The following is a 25,000-nucleotide window of genomic DNA, read 5'->3' as shown; positions in this document are numbered from 1 at the left end:
CAATGTGTCTCTGTGTGTGTGTGTTTTTGTGTGTGTGTGTGTGTGTGTGTGTGTGGAGTTCCTAATTTAGGCAGTGTAAGCCGAGGCACCAACGGAACGAGGCGCTGACCTTTAGCGGCTGTGCCTATGCTAGCTGTGCTAGCCCTATGTCTCTTGATGTGAATATTCGAATGCTTTTGTTGGGAGCGAAAGCAAAGAAATAAATATACATGAGGTAGCTTTGAACTGCTGTTATTTGAAGGCAAGCGATTACCATCCGTTTCATCGCTCGGTTAAAGCATTTCTTTACTCAACTTAGTTAACAGGAGAGTGCTTTAAGTAATTCATATTCTGAGGGGGAAGATACTGTTTTGCTGTGAGCGAAAATAAAAAATATACAAACATGAGTTGACTTTGAACTCTGCAGTTATTTGAAGGTAACCGATTCACATCGTTACAGCCCTAGCATGAGGCGATTTTGTCGCTTAACTTAACTTGGTTAACACAAGAGCATTTAAGAAAATCCAATTCTTAACTTGACTTGGTGTTAATCCTGTGAAAGTGCTGGGAAATCAGCTTTTTATACAACAGTTTAAAAGTCATAGGAGGGCTCAATACTGACATATTACCCTTTTATAAGGTCTATGATATCACTGTATTCATTTCCATAACCTGGTTAAGTTACCCCATAGACAGGTGCTAATTAGATAATCATTAAACCACAAAAAAGGCACTTTCACTTTGAGATCCAGTAAAGTGCATGACCTACTGGGATTAATTACTTTGAAAGATTAATATTTTATTTGTTCATTGGCAGTCAATTACGAGTACAATCACCCCACTTACTGAATTCATCTCTTTGAAATCATTTCATACCTGTGTGTGTGTGTGTGTGTGTGTGTGTGTGTGTGTGTGTGTGTGTGTGTGTGTTTGTGTCTGTGTGTGTGTGTTTGTGTGTGTTTAAACAAAGGGTAGGTATTAGGTTAACTCCAAAGTATGGGTATGTGTGTGAGCACACACACATGTGTATGTGTGAATGTGAGCCAGAACAATGTTTCTTTTGACCAAATCAAAATAGAACCCAATTATCTTCCCTTTAAAACCCCACTTTTATTTCTCTGTGACTTGCTGCCAAATTATTTTCAGAATTGGCCCGCATTAATAATCATGAAACGAATACAGCTACTCTACTTAGTGTGTGTGTTCAAGATAAATTTATTCGATAGGCGAGTAGTTCTGCTATGATTTTTTAACTACCCCCCCCACCCTCCACCGCACGCATCCGTTCCAAACCCTCTATCAACACCTTAGTGACTATAAATGCCCCCTTGACATGAATTAACAAACTAACGGCTGAATGAAGACACGTATGAATGAATGGCTGAATCAATCAAGTGATGAAGTAATGAATGGCTGATTAACTAACATATAAATGAACGGAGGGATTAATAAATAATGGCTGAAGGGATGGACGAATGGCTGAAGGAATGAATGAATGAACCCCTACCTGTGGCGTTGATGCAGGACGTCCCGTCGGGGGCCAGGACGAGGTCGCCGTCGCAGTAGCAGAGTGCGCCCGACTCCACCTTGTGGCAGTCGCTGCTCTCACAGTGACTGCAGTTCTGCACAGGGCTAATGAGGACCTCCCCGTCTGCCTCCATACCTGCACACACACACACACACACACACACACAGGGACGCACACGCATACACACACACACACAGGGACACGCACGCAGACACATAGGCACAAACAGGCACGCACACACATGCACACGCACACAAACACACACATACGCAGGGACGCACACACATACACACACACAGGCACGCGCACACACACACACACACACACACAGGGACGCGCACGCATACACAGGCACAAACACACAGGCATGCAGACACACACACACACACACACACACACACACACAGGGATGCGCACACATACACACAGGCAAAATAACACACACACAGGCACGCAGACACACATGCACGCATACAAACATACACACAAACAGGCAGCATCACACACACACGAGCAGACACACACACACACATGCTCGCACACACACACACAAGGGCAGACACGCGCATGCCAGCAAACACAGAAAAAAGGCACACATCAGAAACACAGTAATGCAGAAACACTCAAACTGATATTCACACAAGCACCATTCTAAGGTATATGGTACAGCAGGCCATATTGTCGGGGGAAAGTTAATTGAGTGGATAATGACTGGGATTTACCTCTGACCATTCAATTTGTACGAGAGAGTGAGAGGGAGAGTGAGAGGGAGAGAGAGAGAGAGTGAGCGTGAGAGCATCAAATAAAACATTAACGGTGCTCATCTGTACTAAACCACAATATGGAATACTTTCGCAACCAAACACGAAGTGGCAATGAAAACAAGGGCAACCACCAGCCCCCACCACAACCACCGTCCACATTAACCAAGTCAAAAAGCTTCTCGCTCTAATGCTTTAATGGCCACTTGTTAAGAAGGCTCTGCCAGAGTGCCAAACTACTGCGGCAGTCCATCCAAAAGCCTCGGTGAACTGAATAGAATGGACCGAGTCACCGGACTGTGTGCAAGTGTCGATTAGCATGCGCCGCAAGCATACTAGCTTTTAAACACTTTAAAGACACTTGAGAGATACCATTTTACTTTTTACATCTTTGCCTTCCCCCTGAGCTCTGGGTGAACAATCCTCATACAACCTCTTCCTCTTCATCATCACCTTCTCTTCCGCTGCCTTTGTCATGTGACGGCGAGGCAAGCGGTGAACTCTAAATGCCACGTACCCTCGAGATAAGGACACACACTTTTTACCACACTTTTCTGGTGAACTTCTCCATAGCCTGGTAGCGGGTTGCTAAAAAAAAACCCACTTAAAAATAATAATACAAATCCAAAGAAGACACACAGCAGGTGTGTGTGTGTCTTTGTTGTTTTTATCACACTACCTTTGAGAGCATCAAGGAACATCTCTCCGTCTGGGCTGATGAAGGACGAGCCGTCCCCGCCATCGTGCCTGGCGTTGTTGTCCACCGAGGTGTTGCCACCTGCACAGTTTGGAATCGACAGAAACACATGGGACTTAATGTCGATAAGACACTCTCCTTTGTTGAAATCCTATTTGGTGAAAGCCCCAAAAGAATAGAAATGCCTGACAAAAATATCAGCCCATAGTGTCTTAGGACGGATCTATCAGTGTACTATATGGACCAGAAGAACACTACGATTTATTTCTTGAAGGACATTCTGCGGAATATGACGGATATACAACGGAAGTCTATGAAAAGTGGAACTAGGCTTAAAGAACCAAAATGTAGCAGTTGCTCAACCACAGAATACCGAATACAGAGTCATTTATGTGGGTTTCTTGAAACGATAATTGTTTTTCACTATTGACCATGAGCCAATGAGCTCATGGTAAATAGGACCTGACTGTCAAATCCACTTGGCTAGCATCGCGGCTGCTGCTTCATCCATCACTATAATGTGAATGTTTATGAAGAACAAGCCGACCTTCGGAGGGCTGAAATATGGCATCTTCGATTGCCAGCCTGAACTTGAGTTGCTTAGCCAAGTAAGCCAAAGTTATTTAAAATCTGATGTGTTGCAACCAGGGCTTTAAAGGGATAGGCGGACAAGTTATCCTCTGCGCGGACTACTCAGAGGCAGCTGAACATATAATTGAGCCATCAGTGCACCATAGCCTAATAATAACAGAGCTAAAAGATAGTGCCATATTATTAAGTGTGTTTGCAGACAAACTACAATCTTAATGTGTTGTTATTGGCACTCGTTTTGAATAAGCAACTCTTCGGGAACATATTGGAAATCTTTGGAAGTGATAAAAAGTGTTTTCCCCTCACATGAGCAGGAGGCAGGTTATTGTGACTCTGCAGATCAATGGAAGCAGCTAGCGGGGAGCGAGTGCTATGCCACCAAACTCCCCCGCTGGACGCTGAACGACGAGTTTGGAATTAAACAACTCTTCTGAATCTAGGTAAGACAGGCGCCAAATTACAGATGTCTCGGCTCATCCCTTTAAACCAAAAGGAGCTTGTAGTGCTGCAAGACAATTCCATTCGTATCAAGATTGCAAATTGAAGTGGCACGCCTCAGGTATTATTCAAACCCACAACTGGAATAATAACGAGCACGATTCAAATCTGAAACTGCAGTGCGGTCTGACATCTGGGAGAACGTCTCCAATGTTGTTCGGAAGGGGCCCGGCCCGGCCCGCCCACCTCTGTAACCCCCTCCACCGCCTCCGGAGATGCAGCCGCCTCCTCCGCCCCCGAACCCCCCGTGGGTCGGCCACAGCTTCTGACACGACTGGCCTCCGTGGCCCCCGAGCACCAGGGGTCTCCCGCCCTGACTGGCAGGGGCACTGTCGTTCCAGCCCCCGCCGCCGCCTGTCACCGAATAGAAGACACGTTAGACATGGCGCCGGTCCCCCACGGTGTGTGAGGAGATGACTGTGGGTGTGTGTGTGTGTGTGTGTGTGTGTGTGTGTGTGTGTGTGTGTGTGTGTGTGTACACGACAGGCAAAGTTGAAAAAGGGAAAAAACTGTCAGGCACACACACAACCTTTTTACGCTGCAGCCATCAGGTGCGGCAAATTCTGGCAAAACACAGCTAAACTCTAATTCCCATGCATACAGGCAAGAGGAGATTAAAGCGACAGCTAATGAATTCAAAGCCAAGTCATTTCTCAAGTTCCTAAGTGCTGACCTAATCCATATTCACTTCCACTACCTACAGCCTCCCAGAGCCTGCTTTTACAAAACACGAATACAACTATGAATTTGAAATATGCCCAGTGTTTCACTTCTTATTCACTCCGTTCTCCGCAAAACTAAACCTTTGGACTTAAAAAGCATCCACCGGGAGCTTAAACAATGCCCTCCTTTTTGGTGATTTTTTCTTTGGTTGGCTAGTTGTTGGCTTCTTTGGTCCCATGAATAATGGAGACGGAAGGGTTTTGCTAAAGCATTTGAACCGGGAAGGATCTGGTGAAGCCAACCGCTAAAAAAATCCAGCTCAATTTTGAAAAGTAGAAGGAGGCGGGGTGGAAAGGGGGTCTGAAGCCCACATTAACGCCACACACAAGCCATGGTGAGTGGGAAAAAAACAACACAACCCGTGGGTGCGGCAGAGGTTTCTAGGTCTATGAGACTGATGCATCGGGACAGGACTGGACCTTCCCAAAGCCCCATAGATGTGTTTGTAGGCAGCAGCCAGACTCTGACCCGGTGATACAGACACATGCCCGGGATGTCTCGGTCTGGGTATTATTAACATTGCCCTCTCTCTCTCTCTCTCTCTCTCTCTCTCTCTAATAAATAAAACTCCACTCACAAACACTCATAAGCAACACACACAGAAGACACATAGACACACTCAAAGTCAACCGTACCCGCGGCGTTGGACTTCCCGCTGCGCCCCGGTTGGCCGGGGTCATAGTCTAACTGCTCCATTTGGCTGTCTGATTGGCTGCTGTAGCCCCTGCCCCCTCCCCCAGCGGCGATGATGAGGGGGACGTACACGTCCCTGATCACCTGGGGAAACGGGGAAGACACACAATCCTTTAAGCGGGGGATTTTTAGAGCTGACAACCTGCACGCAACGCCGCAGCGATGCACAATGTAAACCGTCGGCAGGCTCGTTACCAGGGCAACGTGACCATCTCGCTGTTTGGTTTAAGTGCTCGTGAATTATAGATCACAGGATTTGAACGCTTTCAATTTTTGATGAGGCTACACATACGCACACTTGCGCGCACTCGCAAAAACACACACATAATGACACTGTGACACATGCACTTAATCAGTGCATATTATTTGATCAGAGGGACCCCCACGTATGCGTACTCAGAATTCACTCCTTCAACCACAGGAAACGCCCGCCTCGGGCAAGGTCATGCTCCGCTCGCTTTTTGCTTTTCTCGTTCGACAAGGCTCCACGTGTTGCTTTTGGGGGACTTGGCCAAGCGTCTCCCAGGGCTACGACACCGTGTTGCTGATTACAAGGGCCAACCCACATTTCCATCCACCTGTTGAGGTGCATGTCAGGAGGCCGAGGCTGTGGCGGGCAGTGGGGCGGCGAGGCCTCAGGCTACTGGGACAAGCCCGTTTGATAGCGAGCACTGTTTGGTTGATAGAAAAACGGTTAGATGATTTGTTGTAGTAAAGTTGTTTGTCGTTTCAGACCTTTACAAAAGGGACAATTTCCATTCTTCACACATGGCAATATCAATCGAGGCACAGTGACAGAGTTGTTTTGCCCCCCATAAATAACAAAGTGGATGTTATTTCAAAGTTTAGTACAAAGTTTCGGCCTTGTCCTTTCCTGTCTTTCCCTTGGTGTGTTTATTATGCCACACTTGTATTTTACAACCCAGGGGGTCAATGAAACCCCGCTGATTGTGGGTGCAATCGCGGCCGCGTTCCTCCGTTCATTTCTTCATTGGCCGTGTAAACGGCACCAATTAAAAACGGCCCCTGAGCGTCTGAGCGTCTAATTTCAATCGGCCTATTGTTGCCATTGTTGGTCAGATAATGAAGCAGGATTATTATTATTACTGCATTGTGCTCCTGGCCACTGGGGTCCATCCTGGTTCTCAAGTTTGCATTTCCCAATGAATCTGCGCCCGGCCTCAGCGGGGCGCAGATTCATATCCAGACATGGGCGCAGCCTTTATTGGTATAATTTTTTTTTTTTGAAAAAAACGATTGAGGTTCTTGCGAACTGAGCGAAAACTAACAGAGCACAGCTTTCCTTGCAGATTTCTTTTGTCCTCTGGACATAGTTATTCTGTGCACTTTTGATAGAGAATGTTTTCACTGCTCCGTCGATAAATAAGCAGGCCTTGGGTGTCGCCGTTGTTTTCTTCTGCTTGCTTCGTCATGAACCAAACGCCCCCCTAAAGCGGATTCATTGGATCAATTCCGTTTCCATGTTGGGAAAAGGCTTTCAACAGGATTCGAGGACGGACTCATCTTCAGAGAGGAACAGAATGTGAACTCGCGAGATCAGGAGGGTCTGCCGAGTGACGGAAATGCTGCTCACCTTAAAGACGTAGGTGGCTCCGCCCCCTCCCCCTCCACCCCACTTGACCTGGGACTTGTTGATCAGCGGGGAGCTCTGCTCAGCGCAGATCCTATTGGGCACCATGTTGGACTGGGAACAGAGAGAGGGAGACAAGGAGATAGGGGGACAGAGGGAGAGAGAGAGAGAGAGAGAGAGAGAGAGAGAGAGAGAGAGAGAGAGAGAGAAAGAAAACGAGAGTGAGAAAGAGAGAGAAGTCAGAGAAACAGAGAGAGAGTGAGAAAGAGAGACAGAAGACAGGAGAGGAGAGACAGAGAGATGAGATGGGAGAGAGAGAGAGAGAGCTGTCACATTAGCAGGCTAAGAGATTAGCCCCCTTGCGAACCGCCGCCGCCGCCGCCGCCACCACCACCACCACCACCACCACCACCACCTCCAACTCCACCTCTGAGCTACGACACATTGCTCTCCAGAGGGACAGGTCACAGAAGTGACATGCTCCCACGGCTGCATTAAAAAGACACAGACATGCACACACACACACACGCACGCGCACATCAGCTATGCACGATCACTGACACATTGTACGTCTGGCCAGAGAATCTTGACAGTCGGGGGGATGAAAAGAAGCAGTACATTAGTGAGTTTGATTGACGGGTGAGTGAGAAGGTAATGAAGCTGCCCACCATACACACACACATTTTAAAAGTCAGTGTGTGCACCCTTGAGTGCATGAATCTGTAAGCGTGTGCGGGTATATATGCTACACATAGACACACACCATACGCAGGCACGCAGGCGCAGGCCCCCACACACACACACACACACACACACGCACACACACACACACACACACACACATGCCGGGCAGAGTGAGTGAGTGCCTTTGTAGAGACAAGACAAGCACCATCTCTCTCCCTCCCTCCCCCATGGGACGACTGGGAGGTGTGTGAGGCAGAGAATGTGTTCAACGGAACAAATCACTTTTCCCCTTCTCTGGAGAGCCCCAGGCAAACCCCCCCCCCCCCCCCCCCCCCCCCCCCGGTCCTCCCCCCCAACACACACCTCTCCGACTTCAGTGGCCCCACGGAGCCACGGGGCCTGCTCTCTCTTCGTGCACTATGCTCACTTCTAGACGCACTGCGTTACAAAGTAATAACTCAATGACAAACGGCCCCCTGAATAACAGCGGCCTTCCGTCTGATAAACGAACGGGGGAACCAAAAAACAACCTGCGCCCAAAACACAAACACAACAAAACAATCCCAATTTAAATGAAATCAATCATCCAGACAATTGGAAGGAAGAACCGTTCCCCGGTGCTTTTCCTCCTCTCCATTTCGTTTGTTGAATAATAAGTAGTTTACTACAATAAATGTCCAATAAACTTCTGAAAGCGGCCTACCATCTGTGTACACCTCACACATTCTGACACATTTGGTTTATTTGCATATATTTGCATACATGACCATGATAGGTTTGAGCTGCTTGTAATTTCAAAAGATACCTCTAACGTGTGCGGCTTGGATATCAGCCCCGACACAAAAAGAAAATAGGCTCCTATTCAGCACGCCTCTTTTATATTCTTTCTGGGCACAGGGTCTAAGAAAAACGATTCAGTTTCAACTTTCTCCCCTGCATAACAATTCAATATTCAATATTAAATATCCCAACAAACATTACACTTCAAACTTTTTTTCTTGCCCCCCGCAACGGTTAGCCTGTGTGTTTGTTGAAAGTCAGGTTCAAATGATGGATGTAAGCACTTCTGAGTCTCTGAGCCCACAGAAAGCGGCCGGGGGAACGTGTGTTTAGTGCAGTGAACTGTGATCCGCGAGGGGGGAGAGAGCAAGTGGCGGGTCAAGAGATGTTTGTGATGGGGCCAGCCCCGACCATTATGGCCAGACATGACACAGCACCCCCCTCACCCCCCCGCCCCCGGACGGACCCAGGACATGCCCACTAAGTGGAGGTGAAAGAGTAAGGGCGTATAAAAATGTCAACAGGCAACGTGGTATCATCGAGAGGTCATCGAGAAACATTGGCAGCGAAGGAGGAAGGAAAATCTGATTCCCTTCCGTGACGAAAATCGGATCCGAACTATGGGTTTGTTTTGTTGAATTTGAGGCTTCCTAGTTGGGTTACCATCAGACTATGAAGGATGGGGCTATTTCAGTAGGAAGCATAGAAATCATATTTCTTTATGTAATTCGAGGACACATTCGGCAGTTGTTAAAGTAATCATCTACCATAAAAGGGATTTAATAGAGAGAATGTCACAATTCCACTCATGTTGTTCAGATGCTGTGTTTCTATGGGTGGGAACTTTGGTGATAAGAAAAAGCTAATTCTTTCCTAGACTGTTTGTAGAGGAAAAAGAGATTAGGCCCCTTAATCCTTGACTTCCCTCCCATGTTTTCTAAAAGTGTAATCATTCTTGTAAAGCGTTGAAATTGTGTAATGTGTGGAATTCCATGCCTTTCAGTGATAATCAAGCGGCCAAAAACGTAATGTAATAATGTAATAACTAAAACTAAACCAAACCAGAACACTTCAATTACACTTTACAATAAGGGTACAATATTTAACCATTAAGTAACATTAGTTAATGCAGTGATAAGCATCAAGGTACAGTTAATTAACTGTCTAGTAATAATTGACTAACGTTCATGTTTAATAATGGTATCCATGATAACTAAGATATTATTGTTTTAATTATCTAATAGGATTAGGATTAACCCACTACTAAGGATTGGAGATGGTATGCAAGTGCAAACCCTAACTTTAACAAGAACTGAACCCCAAAACAAAAACGTACCCTGCCTTACTCACTGTACCCCCTTGACCTAACGTGTAGTACTAGATTAACTCATGATTAATGAACGGTTAATTAAAGTCACATCATTGCAAATTGTGAACCACCACACCACACCCAACCACAGTACAGTGAAGCCACTCACATTGGGACAGGCGCTCTCTCCCTTCTGTCCCACCAGGATGTGGAGCAGCTCTCCCTTCTGAAGCCGGAAGTCCGCCGTGATGTAGACGCCGTGTGACCCTGTCACGGCCAGCACGCTGCGCCCGCCTGCCGCCCCGTACGCCATGATCCTGGTGTGGGGGTAACTCTCGGTCAGCAGTGTGGTCAACTGAAGCTACATACTGTACATTTGTTAGCCTCATAGCAGTATTGCCGTTTATATTGTTTGTAGTGTAAAAAATGCAAATAATCAAAAGTCAAATAGAGGATTTAGGCAGATAGGGATTATAGAATGTAGAAAGCACTCCGATTGGCTGAGGATATAGCCAATTGAGGCACAGTGACTGAGCAGCGTTATGAATAGAGTTAAGTTAGATATCACAATTGGGCCAAAATATGACTTAGGCAATTATGCGATGAGGCTGATGAATGTACAAAGCCTTTATACAGAAGCATCATCGCAGAAGGACCACAGTTGTCACTCAGAACAACCGTTATGGGTCTGTTCTTTTTATGTACCAGGGCACGGCTAGTAGACTGTTCACTACTTTAGTCTCCTAGGTGAAGCCTTTGTGGGTGTCTGTATGTCATCATACATTAAAATATGGTGTCTTGTAATTGCAAATGTTAACATTTTTAGTGTGTGACTAATATATATACATATATAAAACTCCTCACACATTACTGTTTCCTGTCTGGGATTAATAAAATCCATCTCATTTCCTACGGAGAAACATAAAAAACATTAATATCTAACCATTCTCTCTCTTAGACGAATGGATGTATTAGATTTACAAAGAGAGGAAAAGAAGGGCTGATAAAGAGGATAATTATCCTAATGATGCAGTAAATCTCTTTCTGGTCTCATTAAATAAAGTTACATTCAGGCCGTGCTTTTTGTATTTGTCCTTTTGCCCTTAAAAGATAAATAGCAGGAGCCAAACTTTAAACTACTTTGACCAACTGAAGAAATTCCACATTCAGTGTGGGAGTTCATCGCACTTAACCTATGGCCGATAGAAGGGAGGAATTACTTGGATTGTAATTCGACGCCAGAACAAACGCCGTCATTCCTCCTGCAATTTTCTCAGAGACGCGTGTCCTCCCCAATCCATTTAATACACACGTAATGGGTTTTAGCCATATCTTCACACATACACACACACACAAAGACACAACACACACTGAAACGTGCTTCACGAGCCACAAATGCATGTGTACACTGCTACATTCGCCCCCTCAAATATGTCCAATGAGTCTTGACTCGCTGGTAAAAAGCTAAAAAGAAAGAAGTTGTATTGTATTGGATTTATTTAGCATTTTCTCTCCTCCACTTGGCTGTTGGGGATGAGACAGAGAGAGCGAGAGTGAGGGAGAGGAGAGTGAGAAAGGGACAGAGAGTGAGAGAGAGTGAGGAGAGCGAGAGAGGGAAAGAGAGCGAGAGAGGAGAGCGAGGCAGAATAAGGGGAACTGATAGAGAAAAAAGCCCTAAAGCTTGTCACCGCTGTTCGCTAGCTCAGCTGTTTGGCTAATGACTTCTTGGAGGGGCAGACGGCTTGGTCCTTCCTGTCTGTACCCGTCTGTGGACATCTTCTACTGACCCCGTCAGCCCGTGTGGGGGCGGGAGTCCTATTTGTGTAGAGCATGCATCCACAGCCTCGTCTTTTAGCCAACGACCTTTTTAGCATACCACATTATGTGAAATGTGTTTGCGTGGGTTTTCCATCTCAGTGTGCGATTATGTGTGTCCGTCTCCCACTGACTCTGTTTTTGTTCAGCGATATATTTTCGTAACCGGCTTTGTAATGTTTAATGAGTTCGAAATGAGGTTTGGCCTGTTTGCCCGTGTCCATTTCGGTGTCTTTGTAATCATTTGAAAGCAGAGCTTAAGGAATTATTTAAAATAATCCTCTCACAAATGTATTAATAGTAGTAGTAATAGTAAAAGTAGTAAAAAAGTAAAAATTATAATAATACGAACAGTAGAATTATTCATTTAGGTCATATAAAACAATGACTGATTGCTATTTATTCATTTAACATGATTTCTACTGAATGGCCAATTAACCTTTAGTAAGAAGCACTAATGGTTATGCATCTCGCTCAAGGATGCTAAGAAGTAAACCAAGACCAAACCACTACCTTCGGTCTTTGAGTCTAACACCCTGGCCCTGTCACACTATCCTACCCCCAGAAACCATTGCATTTCATCCACAAGCTGGTCCATTTCATCGTATCGATCTATGCTTAGCAGCCACACCTCGACTCACACCCACTTAAACTACTATCGATTTTTATGTCTGAGTGCATTTATTTATTTTTAGCGGCAAACTTAAAGCATCCACATCCAAATGGGGTAACGTCGCTTAGCGAAAAGATGATGAATGTTAGCGTCATCTTTTTTTCTTTCTTTTTTTCGTGAATTCCGGCTATCAGGCCGCCATCAGAGTGGCCTTTGCTCTGCTCTGTGGGAAACTGATTAGGGTAATTCTCCCTCTCCACTCAATGCGTCGCCAGGTTATGAGCAATGACGAGAATGTATAGATGTGAGAGGCGCTATTAATGTTACTAAGCATGTAGCATGCGCCTCAACATGTATTTCCCACTTGTTTGCTACGTACATACACCCGATACACCTCTGTGTGTGTGTGTGTGTGTGTGTGTGTGTGTGTGTGTGTGTGTGTGTGTGTGTGTGTGTGTTTGTGTGTGTATGTGCGTGTGTGAATGTATGTGTGTGTGTATGTGTGTGTGTGTGTATGTGTGTGTCCTTAAAAGGGTAGGGATGAAGAGCCATCTAATAACATTGTAATCGTGTTATGGGAAAGGGCACTTGTGTATTCCCGTCCCTGGATAATTCAACTATGGCTACGACTGAACTATGCATTGTTGAAATATGTATATAACCCAATGTCGATCTATATGTATATTTGTCTTCACTTGTTTGTCTATTTGTATATTATTTTGCGATGTCGTTCTAAAGGTGTGTTTGCCATTCCTGCATTTACTGCATTTGACAATTGGGTATTTTTTGTAATCTTATACAGCATGCCATTTCTTTGATTTGTTGTATGTATCAATTTGCACTGTCCCTTCTCTCCAATAAGCACACGACAACGTTGGTGCCATGTTGGGAATAGTTTGTGTTTTTGTTGCTAGCCAATGCATTTAAAGATGAGGATGAGGAGGAGGAGAAGGAAGAAGAGGATCTAATTTATAAATTACTTTGCTTCAACATAAAAAGTGAACAGACATGAAAGCCCTTCAGTTGGCACCGATAGAACGCTACCAGGCCGGGATCTCTAAAACATTTATCCCCTTTTGATTCGTCTCATCACTCAGCTCGCTCTTCGGCATTTTTAATACGAGACGAGATGAATACCATCAAATAAAGAGTCTCAATAACTCTGAGGGAAGACGTCAAGCCTCCTCGATGTTTAATGTTTACAATAATAACGCTTAATCAGCCCTTTTCACATCACCACATCCCTTCTGGTCTCCACTTCCTCCTTCCCGAAGAATTCGGGACCTTCCGACAGATTTTCCAATAGACCTGGGCGAGGTCAGGGCAATTAAATATTTATCTTATATGGGGGGGGGGTAATGCGATGACTGCATAGAGCAGCAGCCAATGGGGGCGTCGTTGAGGTATTTTCGTAAACAATCAAGATGGCTGCCGCTGACATGTCCCACTTTTTTTTTTTGAGTGGCAATAGGTCTGTCCAATTTTGGTCTGCCCGTTGATTCCGCCCCTTTGAAATCAACAATGAATTAAGAGGCTCCATACTTTGCGAATAAGTCCGGGGGTGCCGGGCTACATCGACGCGTGAGTAATATCTGAATGATGAAGTACAGTACAATTTCGCCATAATCATAATCACTAATACATAATACCTCCTTACTCGCTTTATCGCTAAACACAAATAAACATTTCCAAATTAACTCATTTGCAGTTCGATTTTGTGACAGACTGACATTCTGACTACGTCCCTGCTGGCATCCCTCGCCCCTGTTTTTCTTCTCCACTCTTTCTTGTCCTACCTGTAGGTGCCGGTCTCGGGGACCCTCCACATCTGGACGCCTTTGAAGGGGCCGCTGGTGCCCAGGGTTATGTTGACGTTGGTGTAGCGGTAGGAGTTGCTGCACTGGCTCGGGGTCGGGCCCTCTGGACCGGAGGCCCCGCAGGTGTGGAAGATCCACTTCTTGGCTGTGCGAGGGATAGAGCAGAACACAGTGCTATAGAACACACGGGTATAATCAAAAGCGGTCCTGGTTCAACATTTACCCAAATAGGTTTGAGATCCCTGGCAATCAACTTTGTACTAAATTGTTAGCATCTTATCTCGCAAACCTGCAATTATTCAGCCACATATACACGCACGCATGCCTGCACACACATAATGAGATACCATTGCGCGCCTGTTTCACTTTGTATCATAAAGTGAAATACCCAAATATCTCCTTTTTCCGAAGTTATTAAACACAGACAGATAAAAGAAAGCCCTGCGCTGCTAAAGCATTATGTTTGAGCCTGTTTATTTTTCCCCCACCAATCCGTGGCGCTCCACTTTCATGTAAATGAAGCCTAAGAATTCGTTAGAGGGGGGGCTGTGAACAAACATATCTGTGCACAGCTGGAGGTCTGACGCACACAGGACCCTAAACCTCAACCCCCCCACCACTAATAAGTAAATAAACAGCTAAAACAAGTGAGGAGATCACACGTGACAAACATTCCTCCTCATTCCCAATGTAATCCCACGTGTAGCCGCTAATTGACATTCAATCCCCCGCAATTAACGTGAGATTAGTCTTGTCAGTCCGTCTGTTTGCACGTGTGCGTGTGTGTGCCCGTGATCGTGTCTTTGTGTGTGTGTGTGTGTGTGTATCGTCAGGGGAACACGGCTCTGCTCTATCTCCTCTCTCCCTCCCTGTGTCCCCTACCCTCCCTCCCTCTCTCCCCAAAACAATGCTTAGTAAAAGATGGATGCTCTTGCGGTGATGCTCATCATGTAGTTGAGTCCAAGGTTTATTGGAGCTTGTCTAACACCGAGTAAAGTCAAAGTCATTACGAAAGCCGAGCAACTTCCAGCTGCAACGGTTCCCTGACCGCATATGCATTGTCTTCCATGACAATTACATCTTGCCCACTTGCAGTCGGTCACGAATGACAACGATAAATCCTCTTCAGCCATTATTAGCGCAAAAAGCCTTCTATGCCGGTGTTACAAGGTCCATGCCACACTCCGCCTCGGTGGCTTTTCCGGGCTCCTCCAGACAAGGACACAGGGTGGTGATGTTTGGAGCTGTTTTATTGTACGGTTGGCAGATAATGATACATGACCTGGTGCTCCATGTTGCCATGCAGGAGAGCTCCCTCTGAGTGTGTGGTTGGTGATGGCTGGTCTAACCTGTGCGCACTGAATGCTTAATGAGTAACAGGTGTGCAGCCTCAGCCAGCCCCAGTGTCCATCAGTCTGATTCTGAGCCGGGTGAGGGTTAGGGTCCACACACACACACACACACTCCAAAGCCGGATTTATTTATAAGATATTCGAGGCTCAGAGGGACCGAACCTTGATTGGCATTTGGTCGAGGTTTGCGTGATTTGACCCTGCCAAGTAAAACAGAAATGGCTGATGTCTGACTGGAAACAGGATGGCTTGAGAAGGAAAAATGTTCAGTTCTGGAAAGAAAATGGTCAGTATAACACAGTATATTGGGGGATGAATCGAATGGCCACAGTATACAACAGTTGCCATTCGATATGTAGTTCACTTGGGTAAGGCGATTTGATGTCTGTCTGGAGCCTTTCCAAACTGAGCACGCCAAAACAAACAGAAAAGCTGGCATAGAAAGAAAATGCTTCTTTTTGTTCACCCAGCTCCAAGCAGCATGGTCCTTCAAAATGTTTATGGTTGGCCAGTACAAGATGTGGCAGATAAGGTAGCCATGGAAACCAGAATAAAAGATACCACTAATGCTTGGATTGGCATTATCAATTTTTAAACCCAATTGCTTTCTTTGATAAATATTGGAAGAGGACGCCTAAAATCCTTCAAAAGTTGCATTGCAAGATTTGGATTAATCCTGATTTCAATATCGCTGGTGTATAATAAGCTTGACTATCACATAATTGCGCTTTTTTTTTTAAAGAGTAAAGACCATGTATGTATCTGAGAAACACTTTGCTTTTCGGTATATAAATAGTTGAAGCTTGTGTCTGCCAAACAACAACCACCATGCCAATTGTGGGACAACATTCAAGTACTTTTTTAGTATAAGTATGGTGATCAATAGAAGGCCCCTCAAGTGATGGTTTGCTAAAATAGCACTTTACAATTCTAACAACATGTGCTGTTACAATGTGTGTCCATTGCTCCATCCAAGCATTACAATAATACCCACATGTGGCTCTTCTGGCTTTAAAACTAACAAGATCACGGGACCAAACTGAAAAAACAACCAAAATGCTTTGAGGCAGAGGCTTTGACTCCTTGAGCCTTATTGTGCTGTTATGCTGTGGCATATTATTATTATGGATGTTCAGTCGGTTTTCCGTTCAAATTGGGTCTTGTTGGCCTCTTTCGACTTGTAGTAGTAGCATACCCACTGAAACCCGCAATTGGCACTCGTGTTCAAACTTCGAATTTCTACAATATTAATTTCAATAGCTGGCACACACAGACAAACAAAAACCCACGCACAGAGTCGAGAAGATCTAGGCATCCCTGATGGTGGATTCAGATGTTCAACATTACTATGACATCTGGAGCGAGACTGCACAGCGGCAGAGACAGAAACGAGGAAGTGCAAGGGGCCAAGTTATACAATGTTTCCGATTTTGTAATGGATGTATTCTTGTAAAGAACTTATGATGCTCAAATGCAAGATGGAGGTTTAACATGAACATTTCAACAACTGTAATTCTACAGTGGGCAATCTACCACACACATTTGAATTTAAACTTTGTCTGACAGGATGTTTCTGCTTGTCTTGCCACTGGCTACGGATAAAGCGTTGGCCGAGGAGTGATACCGTCAATGGAAATGTCATTCTAGTGGTCTGTCCTCCTCTAGATCCCAGATGGATGCTCAGCCATATCACATTTGTTGTGGTTCAGACGGTGGGTTGTTTCCAGTAGAGATCCATCCCATGTAAAGTGCATCGCAAGATCCCCACCCCGAGCCACATGATTGGTTAAAACCCACTTCCTGTTCACCCAGATTCAAGCTTGTCTGCCTTTCACATTTGGGTTATTCATTTAAACTCTGATTTGGCGACTAATTCGTCCCAAATTCCCCATGCATCTAGCCCTATTGTGGAAGGCTCAGCCTCACGAAAACCAAACACATGGAGCCCCAAAGCATCACGCTCGTCGTACTCACCCTAGTTTACTCCTCATGTATTTCTTACATCTCGTTCAGAGACCGTTGTTCTCCATGGGCTGCCGATTAGGGCCATTGATCAAGGCCGGGACCGTGCACAGACGAACAGATTCAAATGCTGAACGGGAGCCATATGGACCCATCAGGCCACAACTAATTACACTCTCTGTTTTAGCGGGGTTCCACTTATCAGTCCCCTATCAGTGTCCTTCCTGCTGACTATAACCCCCCCCCCCCAACACACATACACACACACACACACGTTCAGAAAGCAACAGCGGCTTGCCGACGGATTGACGCCGGACCACCACTTGTGACACATGTAAACAATGTGGCGCCGACACGCGTTCTGACGCTCCCCTGTGGTCATTAGCATTGCCTTAATGGCCGAGGAGGATTCTCTTCCATGGAGATCTGTGGGAGCATTAAACAGACATCTGCTGTCAATTACTTTTGAGAGCCAATCGGATGGCCTCAATCACCAGCCCTTCTGTCTTTTGATTTGATTGCAATTACCCCCCCCCCCCACAAAAACAATAAAGACATAAATTGGAACTTTGATTCGTTTATGCTCTTTTATTAGGTCGCATCAGGAATTTGTAAAAAGAAGTCGATCACCTGAATACCAAGCACTTCATTCTGCATTCAAAGGACTGCCTTCCATTACTTTGTGGACCTTACTCTCTAATTTTCACTATAAAGTTGACGGTGTTTTGTTAATTTTTGACACCGCTGGCATCTGGTCTCAGAGTGAGGCTGAACAACTTTGAAGATGAATTATTTTTATGCCGCCGCCTCCCACAGCAGACGGTGGTGTCACTGAGTAGAACAGAGACAGTGGTGTGCCTAAACACACACGCACAACATGGTGTGCGTGTGCACGTGTGCGTGTGTGCGTGTGGCTCAAACCTGGTTTTGAGGTTAGCGACGCGTTGCTTTTCCATCAGCAAAGGTAATCACAGAGAGTGCGAACCCAGCTCATCTTAGGGGCAACCCCCTACCCTGCCTTACACCATCCATACCCCCCCAACCCCCTCGCCCGACCACCTATTCCCCCCCTCTCGCCCACCACTAAAGTCAGCTGATGAGTCAGCAGTGACAGGTGGCGGGGGTCTGTGTGTGTGTGTGTGTGTGTGTGAGGGGGGGGGGGCTTTCTAATACAATGGGGAGAAATGAAAAGTGCATGGGCGCCCTGGAGAGACGGCGTGACAGCCTCCCACGTAACGAGATGAAATGGGAAAATAGAAGAAAAGGGAAAGGAAAGAAGGAGCAACGCAAGGAAATACAGGACGAATGAAAAGAGACAGACAGGAAGGAAGAAAGATAAAAAGAAAAAAAGAGAGAAAGAAATGAAGAGAAAGAAAGAAAGAAAGAAAGAAAGAAAGAAAAAAAGAAAGAAAGAAAGAAAAAAAGAAAGAAAGAAAGAAAGAAAGAGAAAAAGAAAGAAAGAAAAAAAGAAAGAAAGAAAGAAAGAAAGAAAGAAAGAAAGAGAAAAAGAAAGAAAGAAAAAAAGAAAGAAAGAAAGAAAGAAAGAAAGAAAGAAAGAGAAAAAGAAAGAAAAAAAGAAAGAAAGAAAGAAAGAAAGAAAGAAAGAAAGAGAAAAAGAAAGAAAGAAAAAAAGAAAGAAAGAAAGAAAGAAAGAAAAAAAGAAAGAAAGAGAAAAAGAAAGAAAGAAAGAAAGAAAGAAAGAAAGAAAGAAAGAAAAAAAGAAAGAAAGAAAGAAAGAAAGAAAGTATCACAGTTAAGCAGGAGGACCCCGGTGGACCCCGGGGGGGGGGAGGTGAGGACGGGCTGAGGGCGGCGGCGTGAGGGGTGTGGCCGACAGACGCCGCGACGCCGGAGAGAGTAAAAAAGAGTGAAAGGGTTTGGAAAGACACGGCGGGCCGGGAGAGGGAGAGGCCGAGGGGAGGGAGGGGGCGCTGAAGGGCGAGGGAGGCGGTGAGGCGGGCCGGCTGTGTCAGCGGGGGAGACATCGCGGGGTTAATCATTGAGTGTGTCGGGCTGAGGGAGGAGAGGAGGGGGGGGGGGCGGTTAGAGTGACAGGTCCGTTGAGATGAGCCCCCCCCCCCCCCTCCATCCAGATACCCTCATCAGGGCCCGGCCCAGGCGTCTCCCTGCCAGCTCAGAGCCGTCAAGCGAGCCGTCTGCCAGAAGGGCAGCAAGGGAGAGGGGAGGGGAGGTAGAAGAGAGGAGGGGAGAGAGAGGGGAGGGGAGGAGAGGAGAGAGAGAGGAGAAAGGGGGAGGGGAGGAGATAGAGGAGAGGAGGGGAGAGGGGAGAGGAGAGGAGGGGAGAGGGGAGGAGAGAGAGTGGATGAGAGGAGGGGAGGGGAGGGGGGAGGGGGGAGGGGAGGAGAGGAGAGAGAGAGGAGAGGAGGGGAGGGGAGAGAGGAGAGGAGAGGATGGGAGAGGGGAGGAGGAGAGGAGAGAGAGTGGAGGGGAGAGGAGAGAGATGGATGATGAGATGAGTGAGATGACAGGAGAGGAGGAGGGGAGATAGAGGAGAGGGAGTAGGGGAGGAGAGGAGATAGAGGAGAGGAGAGGAGGGGAGAGAGAGGGTGAGGAGGGGAGAGAGATGGGGGAGAGAAGATAGAGGACAGGAGAGGAGAGAGGGGGGAGTGGAGAGGAGAAAACTGGAGAGGAGAGAAAGAGAGTTGAGGGAGGAGAGAGAGGAGAGAGAGGGGGAGAGGAGAAGACTGGAGAGGACAGGAGAGGACAGGAGAGGACAGGAGAGGACAGGAGAGGATAGAGATGTGTGGCGGATGTTAAAGAGCCTTGGGGCTGGCTTTGAACACAGTGCCACCACGCTCGGGACAGTCCCCCTCCCACTTAATATCTATAGTCATCAAAATGGAGTGAGAGAGCTGAGATCTCAAAGCTCCATTACCCCTCTCTCTCTCTCTCTCTCTCTGGTGATCGAAGCCTCTGCTGTCTATGGTGGAACCTTGCTGAGGTAATACCTGTGTAAGCATGCAAAGTGTCAGACCTTTTTATTCTTGGCTGCTGTGCTCAGCGCTACTCACACAAAATAAACCCTTGTTCTGCAGAAGAGAGATAATAACAATAATAATATTAATTAATAATAACAACAATAACAATACTAATAGTTTATGAAAGCGTTTTCCACAATCTCAAATTTATTAAGCTACAGTTCCTCGTTCCAAGTCATATCCATCACCATCACACCCATATAGTGATATTAAAAGACGAATGACCTCCGCCTAACAGTAGAAACAATTCATAAGAATAACGATCGCTCAGTCGTGTCGCGCCACACGTCATCGGTATCTGGGAGAAGTCTTCATCAGCGGCCGCCGGTGCGCTGGTGTCTGGCGGTTGATTGATGCGACGTCGTTGTGGACTGTCTGTTCAGCGCTCTAACAATAACCAATTACAGCGGACGGCCAAACATTCCAATCATTCCCATCCCTCCCCACCCCCTCATCCCCACCATCCCCACCACCACCACCACCACCACCTCCTCCACCTCCGACCACCCACCCACGACCCCTCCGGTGACAAACGCCATGAGGAGAGACGGCGGACCAATCAATGTCCCTGATTAGACGCGAGTGACTGCAGACACAGACGCTCTATCAGACTCGATCAACAACACAAAGCGTTACCCGAGCAGTGGGGAACCGGCTGGATTATAAGGCGGGTTGGGTGGGCGTTGCCGTGGTTAACAAACCAGTTCAAATGGAGGGGTTGAGGCTGACTCACTACCCAGGGGAAGTGATTTACTGGGTGGCTTCTTCGCTGGTATACCGGCGTCACCAGCCCGGGAGATGGCAAATAAGATATTGATGAATGCAATTAGCTATAATAACTCTCTCTCTCTCTCTCTCTCTCTCTCTCTCTCTCTCCCTCCCTCTCTCACTCCCTCTCTCTCTTTCACTGTCCTTCTCTCCTTTCACACTCCACCATACCCATCTCTCTCTCTCTCTCTCTCTCTCTCTCTCTCTCTCTCATTTTTTTTCCAATTCAATTCAAAAAGCTTTATTGGCATGAAAAATATACATTCACATTGCCAAAGCAGGTGAACAATAAAATAAAAAGGTCAGGTTTATGGTATGATATAAGTATAAAACGTTAAATACAAAATATATATGCATATATTATATACATCTCTCTCTCTCTGCTTGGTATATGTGTGAGCGTATGATAACACTTTTAAATAGTGCCTCTGTAAATTGTGTTTCAACTGCACAGTAACATGTCCAGCAGGCTCCAGGTACTGCTTATGTATTTTTGAGAGTAAACGTTTCGGTTTAATGTGTTGGGGAAATCCTCATCTAATCTATAATTAAAATATGGACAGAGCCTTTTGTTGCACCATTATTCTTTTGGGTTTGGGTCACGCAGCGCAAAAAGAAAATACAGGAAAATCCACTTTGCCTTCAAATGATCCTGGTCGGGGCTTCTGTTTGTTTGTTGATAGGGGCAAATTGCTTTGATAAGGACTCATTTAGGCGTTATGAGAGGGTTTCAGATGCTGAGGCCCACGCAATCGCGATATACTGCCCATTCCCGCTTAATTGATTCAGTCGCTGTGCACAACAATGAAATTAAGAATTACAAATGAAAGATGACCTTGTTTTGTTTTAACAATGGTTGCTTCTGCACGACCGCGGCATTAAAACAATTTCCCCCTCACAGTTACAGACTGAGAAACAAAAAACAACTCACCACCTCAGAGGATACAAAATAACACCATTACTTGCTTTTAACGTGTGCTTGGGTGAATCTTAAACACATAGCTCCTCCTTCTCCGGGTGGAATAAAGAAAAGGCTAAACCTCATCTTCAGCCTCTTTTGTAGCGTTTAAGGTGGGGGAAATGTCAAGTCTCTGTATCTGGCTCCACTGACATTCTCTGCAGACAAATTGGGGGGCTCTTACACTTCCAAACTGCCCGTCCTGCTCCATTTCCTGTCAGAGGAGGGCTCCCTGCGTCCCCTGGACCCAACGATTTGAGCACGCTCCAGTAGGGGGCACACTTTGCTTACTGCAGTCGCTGTGCACACAGCGTCGCGCGTCACGTGAGGGGCAACTGAATTATTAATGTCTGCATATGTCTATATGTGTGTGTGTGTGCGTGCATATGTATGGGTGGGCATACATGCAGATCTTTTTGTGTGCATGGGTATATGTGTGTGTCAGGGCATGAGAGTGCATGTTTATGTCATGTGTGTTTGTGCCAGTGTGTGTGTGTGTCTGAGACTGTGTTTATATTTGTATGTGTAAATATGTGTGTGCATATGTGAGTGGATATGTATGCCTGTGTGTGTGTGCGTGTGTGAGTCTTGCAGTGCTTGTGTGAGTGGATGTTGTGTTTGATGTGAATGAAAAAAGCATGGAGTGAGTGTGATCAAGAGAGTTGAAAAACAACATGTGGGGAAAAGAAAAGGGCTCAATAATGATGGAGAGCAAGCAAGCAAAAACAAAAGCAAACTGCTTTTTCGAGGGGGATAGCACTGATGTTACACTACACTCGAGTTGCAATACTTCTGAGACCACATCTGAGAATAATACACAGAATACTACACAGCCTTTAGTACACACAACCAGCTCAAGCGAAAACTCACAGTCATCCGGAGGGAAGGGGTGTCCAGGAGGGTTGCCATTGGACGGGGTGGTCGTCCTGATGTTCTGATTGGTTGTTCCGAGCGGCAGTCTCATCGTGCTTGTGGCCACGGGTGGAAACTCGCCATTGGCTGAGAGAGAAAGAATACACAAACGTCACTTCTCCATTGACATCGTTGGGCTTCATCCCCATTCACACAGTAACAATTGTAACTGTGCAAGAATGATGCTTAAAGGATTAACACATGGGCATGAGTATACACCATTATAAAACAGTCAGCGCACGCTGGGCGTTCAGCAACGCTTTGGATGCTAGGTTGGGTGTACAAAATTTAGCCAGCCAACAGATGCAGGGGTTCAGCGCTTTTAACTTAGGTAAGGTTAAGAAGTGAATGGGATACTCCGAGATATGTGTTCATTTTACTCATAATCGTACCAAGATTCATTATTGGGCATCCGAATGGGGAGTTTGCTGGGTTAGTATTTCCTTGCCGTTAGTCGCTCTCATTGACTTGCAGATTTACAGTATCCTAGCTCCTGTTCATGTGAGGGTAACACACTTTAAATTCTGCATTTCTTTCAGCGGCGGGCTTCGAGAGTTCACAGTCAACCGGGTTACATTTGAAATAGTTTGAACTTGGAGCATGCGCCAAAGTGGAGATCCCGAGCTCTCCGCTACACACAGGGAAATGTTGGCGGTCGGAATACTTTGGCAACGCTGACGCTTAAAGCTCATCATCGGATGACAACCAGGGGGTCTATAATCTTTCCCAATGGAGATACATGGAGCAGGAGGGAAGCCCCCTTCTCCTGTTCAACCATTATCCCTAGGTGTGAAAGTGCATCCCATCTAGGGCGCTTTCCTGGCAAGCTATCAAGCATCTTAAACAAAAGAAAATGCTGCTACTTGGAGACTGAGATCATACGCTAGAGTGGTTCTCTTTGAGTTGGGTCCAATCAGAACGCCTCTCATGGAGGGGTTTGATGATTGGGTTAAATTTGTTCCAAAATGTTTTTTTAATCCATTCATTCCTTGGAACGTAGACGTTAGTTCCCCAATGACTTATTAAAAAGTGAGATAATTGGACGGATGGATCTTCATTTCTCCTCCTTCTGAGTAGGTCACTGAAAAAGGGTTTGAGAACCGGATTAAAGAAGGAACAGCCTCTCCAACGCATTAAGTTATTTTAGGATATCTTCAGCAATATCTTACATTGTTTTCACATAATCCCATTCTTGGATGAGGTTTTTGCACTCCTAGAAAGTAGAATACAACTCAATTATTAGAATGGTATCATACCAGGAGTAGTCGCGTTGTTTCAGAGGAAACAAAACATAACTTTTTCAACATGTTCTCAGGTCTTAATTATGAATTCAGGCTGGACCAATAATTTCATTTCACAACAGATTTTCATGCGTCTCTACTCTTGGTTTCCATGGCGAGGCGAGCGATGTTTAGAACGGTTGCTGAGAGTCTCGTTGGCATTTGACCTTGTGAAATGTAATGCAAAATCCATCCTGCCCACCCCGCACAAAACACAACCTCATATGATCGCATTGTGCCCACAGACTGTTACACATATGGACAAGTTTCACCCATTGGTTCACATGACTGTTTTTAGGCAGTAGACTTCCTTTCTACGGACGGCTTTGTTCAACAACATTTCTGCCACTGGCAGCGGAAGTGATCCATATTTGGCACATTGAGTGCGGGAATTGAATGGCTGCCCTGTAAATGGCCAAAACTAATTCTTATTAAATCCTTGAATATTACCAGCACAAACCACCTACAGGCCATTGATGGAACTACAAGGCTACACATACAGGCATTGCTGCAGCTTGGTTGTGCCTCGTGATAGTGAAAGTGTCCACTGCAACTCACTGACTGTAGTATGTGGAAAATACATTGGCGGTCAACCAGTTATTTTTCGGTTGCTTTTGTTGAGCAGATAGCACTAGACATCGGAGCGAAGGGTATAACGAGGAGAACGATCGCTCTCAGCTCTTGTTCCCC

General features: G+C 45.8%; 1 protein-coding gene across 1 annotated transcript in view; it reads right to left on the bottom strand.

Annotated features, from left to right (window-relative positions):
• Positions 1-25,000, bottom strand: part of alk (ALK receptor tyrosine kinase) — a gene marked incomplete at both ends in the record, with an annotated part of 283,418 nt that overhangs the window by 19,436 nt on the left and 238,982 nt on the right. Inside the window, 8 exons of the mRNA XM_079752297.1 lie at positions 1,487-1,642; positions 2,948-3,046; positions 4,241-4,408; positions 5,413-5,554; positions 7,065-7,175; positions 10,004-10,151; positions 14,059-14,224; positions 22,989-23,117. Coding sequence (XP_079608423.1) covers positions 1,487-1,642; positions 2,948-3,046; positions 4,241-4,408; positions 5,413-5,554; positions 7,065-7,175; positions 10,004-10,151; positions 14,059-14,224; positions 22,989-23,117 — 1,119 coding nt within the window. The remainder of the gene's footprint in view (positions 1-1,486; positions 1,643-2,947; positions 3,047-4,240; positions 4,409-5,412; positions 5,555-7,064; positions 7,176-10,003; positions 10,152-14,058; positions 14,225-22,988; positions 23,118-25,000) is intronic.

The sequence above is a fragment of the Pollachius pollachius genome, assembly GCF_949987615.1.
Source record: "Pollachius pollachius genome assembly, chromosome: 15".
Classification (NCBI taxonomy): Eukaryota; Metazoa; Chordata; class Actinopteri; order Gadiformes; family Gadidae; genus Pollachius; species Pollachius pollachius.
Note: the sequence above shows the minus strand (reverse complement) of the source record. Positions and strands in the feature narration are given on the sequence as shown.